This window comes from Metopolophium dirhodum, chromosome 1 (assembly GCF_019925205.1).
Source record: "Metopolophium dirhodum isolate CAU chromosome 1, ASM1992520v1, whole genome shotgun sequence".
Taxonomy (NCBI): Eukaryota; Metazoa; Arthropoda; class Insecta; order Hemiptera; family Aphididae; genus Metopolophium; species Metopolophium dirhodum.
Window position 1 is genome coordinate 112199157 of NC_083560.1, and position 15591 is coordinate 112214747.

A 15591-nucleotide genomic window follows, 5' to 3' on the forward strand; every position below is an offset into this window, starting at 1 on the left:
CTGGATAATCTAATTCAGTATATAAATGCATTCTAAAGCTCTGAGCTTTTCCCAAAACTAATACTTTTCCTAATTAAGAAAATATTTACTTACCAGAATTGGAGTTTTGACATATCAAATAATTATGCTGAGTATGTTCTGTATCATTTTCTTCAATACTAGAAGGTGGAAGAATATCTTCGTTTTTAACTTTAATTACAAATTTACAAATAAGATAAGTAGGTACCAAGAATTTATATTGTATAAGAATCCCGTTCTTCATAAATCTGTCTATCTGCAATTTACCTGCGAGTACAAGAAAAAACGGGTTTTTTTTAAGGCCAACCATATATGCTAATCATTTATATTTCTTTTGTTTGTTTAATATTTTTTAAGTTTTTTTCAGCATAGGTACACCTCTTGAAATGGCACTGAGGGATCACAATTATGTCATCCCAGCCAATCACGAAGAAGAAGCTGGTACTCCAAACATCCACCTACGTCCAACAGTTGCCTGTAGTTCAGATTCAGCCCCAACAGGAAGATAGAGAAGCCCAAGAAGATGTACCAGCACCCGATGAATAAGAAGCTCCAGTATAATATGATGAAGAACAACAAGATGGCCACAAGAACTTGCCATAGATGCAGAACCAAGAACATACAGAATAATCCACGGCATTAGACTCAACCAACATTTTTTGTGGATAATTTGGGATTTGAATATTATCGAAAGAAGTTACTGATGAATAGAATAAGAGGTCCTGTGTGTCATGGTTCAGCATCAATCAGTAGAAATGAGAGGGACAACCGACTTTCTATTGTAACTCCTCACAACCATGATCCAGAAGCAATTGACTTAAATGAACCATTCTTGAAGAAAGCACTCGGTGAAAGAGCTGTTGATCGCACATTTACAACCCCCATCACTTCGAGGTCTTAATAACAGTGAAATAATTAAGTAAGTTAATTAACTTAATTGTTATGGTTAAATACAAATATATAAATTATGCTAAATATATATTAATTTTTTATACTTTTGGTAGACATCCTCAAGCTGCCATAAACTATACATTCCTCCAGACACAATCGAGAGCGAAAAGGATGAGACAATCAAGACGCCCACAATTGCCTCGGGACATCCACTAACTTTCAGAAATGTTGAGCGACCCCCGAAATGCAAATTACGCTTCAACATTTCAAATTCCTTCTTCAGCATTTTTCAATCAAGTATTGATTGTAAATGAGGTAAGTGTAGGAGTTATTTTTTCAAACATTTCCGCTATTTACAGGTATCGTGAAGAGTTGGCTACAGCAGAGATGATTGGAATAGATGGTACATACAAGACAGTTCCACAAGTGCCGGGGGACTTGCGATGTTTTCTGACATTTCGAGTACTCTACAAAAGTGTAGTAAGCAATTTATTCTGTTGATATTCGTTAACACTGTTATCGTAATAGTCTAATAAATGTTTTTTTACAATTTAGGCATTTCCAATGGTCCAATTAATGCTTTATTTAATGCTACATTTCTAATTCTAACTTCCTAAAATATTAGCCGAGGTGTTGGTGTGTTTAGGGGACAGGGGTCCATCGTCCATACTTCATGTCATTAGTCATGAATCAACTAAAAATACCTTCTTATGTGTTAACGCGTAAAAACATAGAAAACTGTATTCAAATTTCAAGGAACTGTGTTTTTCGTACACGTTCCTCAAAATAAAGAATTCGTTCCTACAAAAAGAACTCGTTCCAGGAATCCGTTCCTTCCCAACACTGAAAAAGGTTTATTTTTATTCTAGGTACAATATTTTCGATTGTTCGTTACATTTTATTATTTTACAGATGAATATTATCAAATATATTTAATTGTATACAAATAATATTATAATCTATAAAATATTATTTAATTGTTTATAAATATGGAAAAAAAAATATTTGTTTATTTTTATTGGAATTTGTATTTATTGTTTGTTCAGGTATCTTAACTGCGTAATTATTATTTTATTATTTATTATTTTAGTTATGTTTCTGATGTCTATATATTCTTTATGTATTTATAAGGTTGGACTATTAATTTTGTTTTCATTTATTAAAAAAAATATGATGATCAAATATTTTATAATTTAACTTATACAAGATTGTATGAATTAAACGGTTTCATTATAATATATTAATAATGTCTGCTATATTAGATTATGAGCGAAGCGATGAATGTATTAATTTTATAATGATGTGTTTTTTTTAAATTTTTTTATTTTCGTGTCTGTCATTAACTTTTAGGACAGTAAAAATGCTTGGATTTTCTTCAACAGTATTATTATTAATTATACAAATTATTATTTGCTATATAAAGGTAAGTAAATTCTGGATAATCTAATTCAGTATATAAATGCATTCTAAAGCTCTGAGCTTTTCCCAAAACTAATACTTTTCCTAATTAAGAAAATATTTACTTACCAGAATTGGAGTTTTGACATATCAAATAATTATGCTGAGTATGTTCTGTATCATTTTCTTCAATACTAGAAGGTGGAAGAATATCTTCGTTTTTAACTTTAATTACAAATTTACAAATAAGATAAGTAGGTACCAAGAATTTATATTGTATAAGAATCCCGTTCTTCATAAATCTGTCTATCTGCAATTTACCTGCGAGTACAAGAAAAAACGGGTTTTTTTTAAGGCCAACCATATATGCTAATCATTTATATTTCTTTTGTTTGTTTAATATTTTTTAAGTTTTTTTCAGCATAGGTACACCTCTTGAAATGGCACTGAGGGATCACAATTATGTCATCCCAGCCAATCACGAAGAAGAAGCTGGTACTCCAAACATCCACCTACGTCCAACAGTTGCCTGTAGTTCAGATTCAGCCCCAACAGGAAGATAGAGAAGCCCAAGAAGATGTACCAGCACCCGATGAATAAGAAGCTCCAGTATAATATGATGAAGAACAACAAGATGGCCACAAGAACTTGCCATAGATGCAGAACCAAGAACATACAGAATAATCCACGGCATTAGACTCAACCAACATTTTTTGTGGATAATTTGGGATTTGAATATTATCGAAAGAAGTTACTGATGAATAGAATAAGAGGTCCTGTGTGTCATGGTTCAGCATCAATCAGTAGAAATGAGAGGGACAACCGACTTTCTATTGTAACTCCTCACAACCATGATCCAGAAGCAATTGACTTAAATGAACCATTCTTGAAGAAAGCACTCGGTGAAAGAGCTGTTGATCGCACATTTACAACCCCCATCACTTCGAGGTCTTAATAACAGTGAAATAATTAAGTAAGTTAATTAACTTAATTGTTATGGTTAAATACAAATATATAAATTATGCTAAATATATATTAATTTTTTATACTTTTGGTAGACATCCTCAAGCTGCCATAAACTATACATTCCTCCAGACACAATCGAGAGCGAAAAGGATGAGACAATCAAGACGCCCACAATTGCCTCGGGACATCCACTAACTTTCAGAAATGTTGAGCGACCCCCGAAATGCAAATTACGCTTCAACATTTCAAATTCCTTCTTCAGCATTTTTCAATCAAGTATTGATTGTAAATGAGGTAAGTGTAGGAGTTATTTTTTCAAACATTTCCGCTATTTACAGGTATCGTGAAGAGTTGGCTACAGCAGAGATGATTGGAATAGATGGTACATACAAGACAGTTCCACAAGTGCCGGGGGACTTGCGATGTTTTCTGACATTTCGAGTACTCTACAAAAGTGTAGTAAGCAATTTATTCTGTTGATATTCGTTAATACTGTTATCGTAATAGTCTAATAAAAGAAGACAAAAGAGAAGGAAGACATACTCAGCATTATTCACAGTCATCCGCAATATTCTACCACTGAATTGTGATAGAATCCGTTTTGTTACTGATTATGAGCGTGCTCTTATGAATGCTATCCAGCGAATATTTTCAAACAGCGAATTGCTATGCTGCTGGTTCCATTTTTCACAGGTAATATAGAACATTTTGTTATGATCATACCTGCCAGATAAATCTAATAATATCGTTTTAAATTTATATATTTGTTACAGTCAGTTGTTAGATATTGTTACCGAAAAGTTAATGGTGTCTTGAATTTGGTTAAGAGGCACGAAGTGACAGCTCGTATTTTCATTATGGTAAATTTTAGTTTTGTTTACAAGTAAATATTGTTGTATTTGAATTGTATTTTATATTACGGGTATTAGCATTGCCTCATCTACCTGCTGAAAGGGGTAATCCTGGGTGCCCTAATTTTTATATGATGGATGGTTATCGTGTAATTGTAGAGTACATCTTACAATTTCCCGACATCAGTGAGGTGATGAGTCGTTTCCTGAGGGACTACATATTGGATTATTGGTTTCTGTAAATTGGTGCACGGCGCTTAAGCGTTTTTGGTCAAGATCACTGGATCAACAATTACTTGTGTCTAGTATCGAAGGATGAAGTGGACTGTATTTTTTAGTAAGGTAAAGGCTACGCAATAAATCAAATCGATAAGTTATAAATCAATGCCGGTTTGCGGCCTACTATTAAACAAAAAAATAGAAGTAAATATTGTATATATATATGGCACAAAAGATGCTGTTGCGGCTGGTACGCTTGACAAATTATTATTGCTCAGGAGATTACCAACAATATAGGAATATCAATGAGATAATTACAAAAAAGGAATGAAGATATAAAATATATAATAATATGTAAATAATATTCGATAATAATTATAATAATACAAATGACGCCTTAACCTATGTTAGTACCCTTAACTCAGGCGTTCACAGACGATCCACCGTAATAATTACAGCACATATAAAATATAGACAATTCAATAATAGGTATAATAATAAGATAAACAATAATAACGATACTATCACGGTACGACCTGACGCTGGTGATATGGCACCACAGCGGAACAGCTGGTTTATGACGACGGTGTGATATCACGTGTATGTGCGTGTGTGCCAATGGTAATATTATATAATACTTGAACGGCTGGCTCGCGCTGCGCTTTCGCGGACGGGCGACAATGATGAGCCGTAAAAACACTTAGGTAATGCATTCGCACTGCGACGAGGGACGGGCGATAATGCATAAACCGAGCGAATTTCAGTCGCTCGGCGAAAAGTCGGACTGACGACGGTTGCATGCGTATTACACTATTACAAGCGTACGAATCACGGTTGTACGAGCAGCCGACCGCGACACACTCCTTGGGGCAACCACACCGGTACTGGAGAAGCGTACGCGGAGTCACCGTAGCCGTGACCGGTCGGCCGACAGATAAGCTTATCGGGCCTTTGGTGGTGGACACGGCGTGCAGGTGCAAACGTTGATTGTGGCGTCAACAGGTGCTATAGGTAAGTGGCATAAAAGTTGCTGGCCAGCAAAGGGGAATAATTAATAACAAACGCTACAATAATTGAATATAAATAAATAGGTACATAAAAACCGTATCGGCGACAGCGCTTCGGTTGGACGGTGGATGGTGACGGTAGACGGCAGCTGCTGCATCTTCGGGTAGTGGTTTATCCCAGCTCACTTCCATTAGCCAAAGGTATTTCATTAGCTTTTTGAGATCGGTCGTAACTGGAGACAGTAGTCCAAGAGGATCGTAAATCCTGGCAATCTCTGACAACACAGCTCGCTTACTGTATTTCACTGGGTTTGGCTGGTATTGGTAACTGAGTGAGTCGTTTTTTGGGTCCCAGTTCAGTCCCAAGAACTTTTGTATATTCCGACCTATGTTCAGCAAATGTAACTGGCTGGGATTGCCGGTGTTCTGGGGATACTTGTTGTAGCAGATGATTGGAATTACTTGACCACTTTCGCAATTCAAACTTGCCCTTGGAAAAAACGTTTATTAGCTTTTTCTGAAGCTCAATAGCCGCGTCTTCGGTCTCGGCACCTGTGACTACATCGTCGACGTACAAATCGTGTAATACAACCTTTTGTACATGTTTATCGTTTGCCGCTTCGTCCTCCACTAATTGGTGTAAAGTCCGAATGGCTAGGAATGGAGACGATTTTTGTCCAAACGTTAAAGTGTTCATTTGAAATTCTTCCACGGGTACGTCCAAAGAAAATCGATATAATAATCGTTGGTAAGGTCGGTGTTTTTCTGTGACAACCACTTGACGAAACATTTGTTTTATGTCTGCGGTAAATACCACAGGGTGTAACCGAAACTGTAGTAGAATGGCTGGTAAGTCCTGTTGAAGTTTTTTGCCATAGAAAAGCTTATCGTTCTTTGCAGATGCATCAAACACTATTCTCATTTTCGTGGTGGTACCCTCCGGTCTCAAGACAGCTTGGTGAGGGATAATAGGCGTTTTCCTCTTTACCCAGATTGACGGTCACTCTAGACATGTGGCCTGAATCCAAATAACCTTTCATGGCGTTATTATAATCACTGTGAAGTTCTGATGATTTCTTAAATCAGTTTTCTAACTGACGTAAGCGATTCAAACCCACATCTTTGGATTTCCCCAGAAATGGCGGATATTGTGTAAACGGTAAATGCACAACATATCGTCCATCTGGTTGACGCGTGGTACTCGAACGATATATTTCTTCGCATTCCGCATCACCAATGTTACTTTTAACGGCTGTTGGTATATCTTCGATGTCTAAAAATCGCTGCAGAGTTCGATCGATTGCACATAGTGTTACGATTTTGCTTATCGGCGCAGTAGACACTTTTCCCATGAGGACCCATCCAAAAACGGTTGACAAGGCTATCGGCTGACCAACGTCACCCTCTTTTTTATCTCCCAATATGAGGTATGGAAAAATATCTGCACCCAGCAACAAATCGATCGGTAGTGCTTGAGCGTAGTCCGGGTCGGCTAACTTCAAACCACCTGTATGAGGCCACGCTTGTTCCCACATACGTTCCGATGGAACAGAACCAGTAATACGTTGTAAGATGAGAACATCAACGTTTAAGTGTGGGCTGTCACAATCAACCGGATGCACGTTCACGTTAGCGCGTCCTCACACCATTGGAACTTGGGTACCAGATAGAGCCTGCACAATAATGTCCACTTTCCTCGAGTTAAACCTAGACACCTTACGAATCGTTCAGTGATGAAACTGCTTTGACTTGCACTGTCTAGCAGAGCTCTCACTTTGATGGTCTCTCCATTCTCACTTTGAATAATTACTGCAGTCGCCAACAGAACAGACGTACGAAGACCTTTTGTCTCAGATGCCGCGACAGTAATATGTGCAGAAGTGACTGTTTCTACCGCGTCAGGAAATGAAAAAAAAAATTCCGTCAAGGAATGGTGTTTTTTTACCACATTCAGAACATTTCCTTGGATTTTTACATTCACTAGCCATGTGCGCACTAAAACAATTAAAACACCGCCCCAAATCCTTAATAATTTGATGGCGTTCGGTCGGCGTTTTCTCCTTGAACAGTGGACAATGTATGAGCAAATGTCCTGGTTGACTTTTGCACACTTGGCAGATAAATGTCTTTTTCTCTAATCGTTCTGGCGTGGCTTTTCCTGCCTGATGATTACTGAACAGGGTGGTCGTTTTTCCTGATTTATAAACTTTGGTTACCGGTTTGGTGATTTCTTGACAAACGGTTGCAGATTTGCAATACTTAGTCAAAAAAGTAGTGAACTCTGTCACGGGATCTTCCGTTGTATCCACCAATAATTCCCATTGGGATCGAAGTGGTTAGTCGAGTTTTTTTTGAAGTAAATGTAAAATAATCGGGTCCTATTGGTACACTGTGTATGATAGATTGGATAACGCACCGATTGACTCGACAATAATATTTAATAGTTTTCTGATAGAACTTCCATCGCTAATAAATGCTTTCGGAGCATTATACAACTCTTCGATATGGTTTCCGGCTATGACCCGACGATTTGAATACCGTGCAGTTAACAGTGATAAGGCTAGATCATAATTGCTATCGGTCAGCATTAAATTCCATATCAAGCTCAGAGACTCTCCAACTAAATACGATTTTAAGTGACTAAATTTAAAAATCGCTGATATATCTGCTTCCCCTACTGTTTTGTCGAACATGTTCCGAAAACTAATATATTCTTTTGGGTCACCACCAAACTTGGGTATGGATAATTTTTCGATTGGATAATACTTATTAGGATTAACATGGGTATTTGTTTCAATAAATGTTTTATTAAGTGACGCATCAGTCATGGCTTCAGGTAGGTATTCATCAGCGAAGATTTTACACCCCACATATTTCTCCTCGAATTCCATACGCAGTTTTTCCTCGATAACTGCGTCTGACGAGGGTGGCCCTTTGCATTGATGTTTTATAATGATCGTTAACTGTGTTTCGAAATCATTCGCTACACTTTCAAGTGTCGCATACATTATTTTAAACTTGGTTTTCACCGTTTTGTTGGTCGGTTCTGCTTCAATTGCCGCCCCCGCATCATGTACGCGTTGTACCTTACACTGCAGACTAGCTATACGTAATTTCACCTCTTCGTATACACCCATGGTTGATTAAATAATTATAATCGTTTTTATAATTACGTATAAATGGGTGATTAGCTACCTACTTCGCGAGACGTTTGTACGGAGGTACAAATATACAATGGGATGATGTGCAACGCGTTGTGTTCGCAATCCATCCGGTGTGCGTATACCGTCTTTACCTGTTATGATGCTGAAGTCCAAAGTACAATTTCTCGCACACTGGTTCACACTCTTATATAATAAGTTATATAATACTAAAAGGCCTATTAGCTATCGGTGCTTACGTAATAACTTTTTTTTTTTTTTAACAAATAGGTAGGTGTAATTCAATCGCTTAGAACTATAATAATAATCCTAGGCTCGATGGACCAAATGTTTGGTATCGAAGGATGAAGTGGACTGTATTTTTTGGTAAGGTAAAAGCTACGCATTAAATCAAACTCGATAAGTTATAAATCAATGCCGGTTTGCGGCCTACTATTAAACAAAAAAATAGAAGTAAATATTTTCTATATATATATGGCACAAAAGGTTTTAATTCGACGACTGCACACGGGCGCACTGTCGACTTGGTCGTTACTGATCGGCATTCGGCAGTCGCTTTCGTGTGGGTGTGTGTGTGTGTGTGTGTGTGCGCGCGCACGGTGGACCCAATCAGCTTATCACCGGGTGATAAGCTGCATAAATATGTTTGAACAACTTGGAATCATTCAAATCAACGTTGCTCACACAAATTGGACGCCACCTTAACATTTGGGATTTTCTTCGTAAGTCATCATAGTTTCACTTGACCATACTGTGATCTCTATGTTGCATTATCCTATAAATGTTTGTGTTGTTAGGTACATGTTTAACATAATCAACAGTGTAAGAACAATTCTTAAGAATAAAATTGGTAAGTTCCATCAGTATTTGTTTTTAATATAATATATAATTTGTTTTCTATTTGCTCTACTTGTTTATTATTGACTTGACAAGCTTAACCTAGAATTGTAAAATTTAATTAATTCCCTTAGTTTTGAATCATTGATACAATTAGTTTCAATTTTGAGAAATTTAAATAATTATTACTTAAAATACTAACTTGTGTGTAGCATTATAAATATTAGTTGTGTAGTGAATATTTGTGCTTTATAAATAGTTTGCATGTTTTGTTAAATATATATCACTTTTATTGGTATCTGTAGCTTGAAAACAAATTGTTTTAAACTATTTTTACTGTCAACAATGTTATATTATTAAATATTATTATAAATATTTTGTTTTTTTCTTAAATTTTCAAGACTGATTATTGTTGAAAATCAGTTCTTTATAGAATTTCAACGGTGCTCAAATAACCTCGCGGTAATTTTTTAATTTTTGATTAAACTTGATTTTTTGTTTATGTCAATTACCTATATTTACTTTTTTAGATTAGAGATGGTACAATATCCAGAGCCGAAAGAGAAAATACGACACGGATAATAAGAGAATCAGTACATCTAAACAGAGACTTATTTATGTTTTTTAGGAGGACACGGTCACCGAAATGATGGCTATGTTCAAGAACAAATTGGACCTTATCCGTGAGTATGTTGTAACTTGTAAATACTAAATACTGTACATATTTTAATTAATTTAAATTACATTTTCTGGCTGCCACTTATAAAAATATCGTACTTATCATTGTTGGAAGTTTGTTATTGTTAAAATTTTAATTATTTTATAATGTAATTTATTAAGTTTATTGTTATTGAATTATTTTATTTATAAAATGTATTATTATTCAATTATGTTATTTAATAAGTTTGTTATTAGTAAAAAATTATATTTCATATCTTTGTTCAAAAGTATAAGATAATTATTATGAGAAAAATTGTAAAATTAATAAACTAGCATACACTACATATAACATTGTTTCTATACTACTATGATTTAAAAATTAAAAAGTTTGTAGGAGCTCGTGTGGATGTCAGGAATCGAAGTAGTTAGTTAGGCGGCACAAAACACGAGACTCAATTAATATGAATAATAACTCGACACTTTAATAATTATTAATTATACTTTGAAAAATAATAACAATAACTTTAATAACAAGTAACAACTTTAGAAAGACAAGTCAGTGCCCGTGAGCGTGTGCAGTCCGGACACACTCCGACAGACACACGCACGGCAACACACACCAAAAGAGACTAATTATACTAATACTGCTAATACTAGACGTCGCTTCGGCGGCACGAGTAGGTGGACAGTGTTGTCACTTATCACTACAAGTTTGTTTTTTTATTTATATTGAACGTTTTCTACATTTTTTATCATGCCCATACTGACCTCCTCAAAACTGCTCATTCTTTAAAAACTATGTTATTTTCCCTCCTTTAATAAAACTATCCATTGTATAGTACACTAGTACAGGGCACAGGCATGTGGTCTAACGTATACGTCGTTTATTTTCTGGAACATAACGGACTCCTTTTAGGGACAACTCATCTCATCTGGAATTTTATTATCAATATCACACTATCACGACAGCTGTTTTATCACATAATCAGTTGATTACAGAATCATAAATTAACGTACTAAAAAGTATAATATTTATTGAACTTTCAAACTTGCAAACGCTTTTGTTGTATATAACAGCAATTTAATTATATCTTATAAATGTTTTAGAATTATTTCTTGAGTTCAAATAGAGGCGGTTTTAGATATAAGTTATATTGTCATAGTTGGTTATCAATTTATTAGTTATAATCATGAACTCTAAAATAGTGTAAGAATCCCGTTGCTAACTTCAAAAAAAAAATAAAAAAATAATTTTTTTATTGATAACGCCATAAACTTATATTTCTTATCAGAAATAATAACAAACTCTAAAGCCAATTTTTTTTTTGCGCTATGAATATTCAAGGTAAGTTAATGCAATTATTATAAAAATATTCACTAAAGCATACACGCCTCACGAATTTCAATTTTTTTTTTTTTTTAATACGTGTTTTTTGACGCTGATTTCGAAACTGTTTGAATTTTTTTGCGGAAATTATTATTTTGGAAGTTATAGCCATCCAAAGTTTGTGATTTTACATTTATACGCATGCGCGCAACACTACTTTAATGCTCCGCGGAGGAACTCGTATTTGGCGACCGGAGCTTTATGTATAAGAAGTTGCCTATACTGTTATATTAATTAACTCTATTGGTGATCATGCTAAAATAATAATTCACTCGTCAATGGGTTAATGTGATAAATACGAGTCTATTTAGTCTGCCCGGCAGTGTAATAGCGAATAGGTACTTATTATAGTGTAATAATATCTAGTTTAAACCTTTTTAAAATTTTTGATTGCGAAACCCCCTGGAAAATTAATGAGGATATTATAAGTCTTCTCCAAGAATGGAATTTAATTCCAAAAAATGGAGAATATAAATGTCGTCGTCATATTTTAAAACTAGCTTCACGAAACGATTCTATCGATAGCTTTGTTTGGAGGTAAATATACTTCTACTACCTATATCTAGCTATCAAGTATTCAAGTATGTAAGCAAGTTCTAAATCAATCCTTTTTAATCTATAGGTGCCGTGAGAAATGTTCAATTAGGAAAAATACATTTTTTGAAAAGTCACACCTTTCAATATTTAAGATAATTGCTTTGTCTTATTTGTGTCTCCAACATACCACGCAGTCATTTATCATGAGAATTAGCCGTCATACTATTGTCGATTGGGCAAATTTCTGTCGAGAGGTAATTTATGATGGACTAGTTGCACATAAAGTCAAAATCGGTGGTGTAGGCGTTGAAGTGGAAATTGACGAAAGTAAATTTGGAAAGCGAAAATACCATAGGGGGGGGGGGCACGCAGTTTAAAGTCAATGGGTATTTGGAGGTGTTGAGCGAGGTACTAATAAATGTTTTCTTGTGCCAGTGGAAAAAAGGGACACAATAATATTACTTACAATCATAAAGGAGTGGATTTTAACAGGAACAACGATAATTTCTGACTGTTGGAAGGTAATCATTTAAAACTAAAATTCAAAATTGAATAGATAATCTATATTTTTAAATACTTTAATATATTAGGCATATGATTGTTTGAATGAAGAAGGATTTGTTCATTTTAAAGTTAATCACAGTATAAATTTTAAAGATCCCGAAACTCATCAGCATACGAACACATGTTTATAAAAAAGTTAAAAATGAAAAAGAAAATTATATATTAGTAGAATTTTTTTAATTGGTTGGAAATTTATATAACGCTCATGTCCCGAATGATGTAGAAAATAACTATATTAACGATAATAGTGATGAAGACACTGATAATATTGTTTATTAATTTAATATGTTAATTGTATACCTATAATATTTTGTAAATAATAATATTTTCAATTAGTTTAAGATAATTGCTTTTTAACAACTTTTTTTAATTCCGAGGCATACTCAAGGTAGTTTTACACAGCAAATCGGGGGATATTTTTGATTTTTTTGTTCGAGCGCAGCGCAGCAAGCGAGTGGCAACGCCATCAAATTTTGTTAAAAAACGTAAAAAAAAATTTGTTTGACCACAGCGCGTGCCAGTCAAGCGCAAGCATGCGCACTAGCGTAAAATCGTAAACTTTGGATGGCTATAACTTTCAAAACAATGGTTTCCGCAAAAAAATTCAGTTTCAAAATCAACACGTCTCGAGAAAAAAAATTTTGAAATTCGTGAGGGGCGTGGTAAAGTGCATTTGTTCCATTAATTACATATATTGTGCAGTAATATGAACATTATTAAATGTGTGATATTAAATTGCCAATAACTAGATTTCTAAAACATAAAGTACCAGTGGTTTGACATATTTTGCCAAACACTAGGTTCGTTTAATATCCCAGCGTTTGACATATATATTTATTTTATTATTCTTGTTTTCAGCAGTGTATGAATAATTAGTTTGGTATTTGTAGTTATGGCTTCCATTCCTAAAAGTACAGTACTAAAAGCATGGAAAATGCTATTAAGGCTGTTAGAGAAAATAACATGAATGTTTACCGAGCAAGCTTAGAATTTAATTTTCCTAAGTCTAGTTTACAAAATGTACGTGTATTTTAGGAGGCCAACAATAAAAGTAAAGACAGATAGGTACAGAATGTGACCACACAAGATATCTTGTTGATTATTACGCTGGTAAACACAAACTTATTCTCAATATGAATGTAAAATAAACAACACGATATCTAGTCAAACATATATCGTGTCCGTCCACAACTCCAGTTGTGATAAAGTACAATGAAATCGTACTTAACAGTGATTTGCGTATCTGCGTGTACGTTTAATTTTTTTTTAATTTTCTTTTCTACGTATAGCATTTTGACATTTAGTCTTAGTTACGACCAGACACAAATAGGACACGGAATAAATGTATACTAGAATGAGCATCGCACAACACGATTGTATAAATAATAACTAATAAAGAAAAAACACGACGAATAGTCAGCCTGCAGCCGACTATCGAAGTGCCGACATACTAACATTTCATAGTAGACACGCTCGACAACACTAGCGCCACGAACGCGAGCGGTTTAAAACGCAGACAACAAAGGAAAGTTGCATGCATTCTTTTATACGCAGAAACCGTTTAAAACGTCATTTGGTCCGGTAAATTAAATCCGGTGACAATATTGACCTGCGATATTTGATCCGGTTCAAAAAGAACCTGTCCCTAAAATACCTTGCTAAAAAACGACCGGTAAAAAAAAAAATATAAAACACAAATATATAGAAATTAGATTTATTATTTTATTTTCATAATTTATAAAAACGTCATTATAAAAGTAATATAGAATACAAATCTTTAGAAATAAACTATGAGCAATACTCTTCAAATATATATTGATATTTGTAGTTTTGTAGTTTTCTACTGCTTTCATGCTTCTGAACTTTTATATAAATGTTTTTAATATTAATTACTACACCATTAACAAATGCATTTGATAAATCCACTGAAAATGCCATGCAAATACTAAAATATATTTTGTTAGTAAAAGCACAATATGAAATCCATCTTCTTTCAACAATATCATCATTTGTCATTTTTCGAAAATAAATGTTTCTGGGATCAAACTTAACTTTGGAATGATTAATGATTTGCAACAATTGGTTGAATAGGATTGTGCTCTAAAAATTTTAATTTAGCTACTAGGTAGTGTGTTAGCCCCCTACCCTTATTGAGCCTATTAATGGGGAAAACAAAACAGATTGCGATTTTTTTTGGTCCTACCAAATTTTAAAAACCTCCAATGCCCCTCTCCCCCCCCCCCCCCCGCCCATGATAAAATTCCTGGCGCTGCCACTGGCTTAGTCGTGGTGGTGAACTGCACGGAAGGGTGGGCACACGTCCACACCGTCCATGATTGGTATTTACATTGATGCCCTAAGGTCAATAGTGTCCGTTGATTAATTTCAATAATTTGATATTTAAAAAAAATTAATTATATAATATAGCTGATCCAGTGCATTGATTGTTCGACTTCTTATGGGTGCAACACAACCTCCCTTTTAGGCAATTCGACTACGTTGGATAGCGGAAAATGTAACAGCATATTATCAAGTAGGCAATTCGCAAAAATTGTATTTGATGCATGCTTGCACCTGATCTGCCCGATTAACCAATAGCAACCAAATAATAAATACTTATGTCTAATAATTATTTCTCCTACAACCAATAGCAACCATTTATAAACAAAAATGTCCACCGTGAATCTCAAAATCCCCGTTTAAGCTCACCCCCGGGTTGGGCCTAAAATACTTTAAAATACTCAAATACTTGACAACTTATTCTCATACCTATCAATTAATTCACTAAAATCGTTTGATCCGTTTGAGAGGAATTCGATCACAAAAACCGTGACACGATATTTGTATATATTAAATAATATTATATTTTTATTTGTTATTTGATACAATTATATTATATTATATAATATTTCGCAATTTAATCAATAAAAACGTAAACTTCATTTAATTTTTAATGTAATAAAAGTAACAGTAATTTCAGTAACATTGTTTGAATTGCACATTATTTGTTGGTGGTTAATGGGCTATTAAATAACCGACGATAACCATGAAGGTGCGTGTGTAATACATTCAGAAAATGTTGGATAATCTGTAAA

The 15591-nt window shown here is 34.4% G+C and overlaps 1 protein-coding gene across 1 annotated transcript; it reads left to right on the forward strand.

Moving 5' to 3' along the window:
* The first annotated feature begins 1134 nt into the window (after positions 1 to 1134).
* On the forward strand, positions 1135 to 4366 carry LOC132950876 (uncharacterized). The gene is made up of 6 exons (XM_061022478.1): positions 1135 to 1389; positions 1465 to 1476; positions 1762 to 1778; positions 3795 to 3966; positions 4047 to 4143; positions 4203 to 4366. The coding sequence occupies exons 1-6, from the start codon at positions 1135 to 1137 to the stop codon at positions 4364 to 4366; spliced, it is 717 nt and encodes a 238-aa protein (XP_060878461.1).
* The last annotated feature ends 11225 nt before the right edge of the window (positions 4367 to 15591 follow it).

Coding starts and splice junctions, on each gene's coding strand:
- LOC132950876 (XM_061022478.1), top strand. CDS start 1,135: ATGTTGAGCGACCCCCGAAATGCAAATTACGCTTCAACATTTCAAATT. Junction 3,967..4,046: donor GCTGGTTCCATTTTTCACAG/GTAATATAGAAC, acceptor TATTTGTTACAG/TCAGTTGTTAGATATTGTTA. Junction 4,144..4,202: donor TTTCATTATGGTAAATTTTA/GTTTTGTTTACA, acceptor TACGGGTATTAG/CATTGCCTCATCTACCTGCT.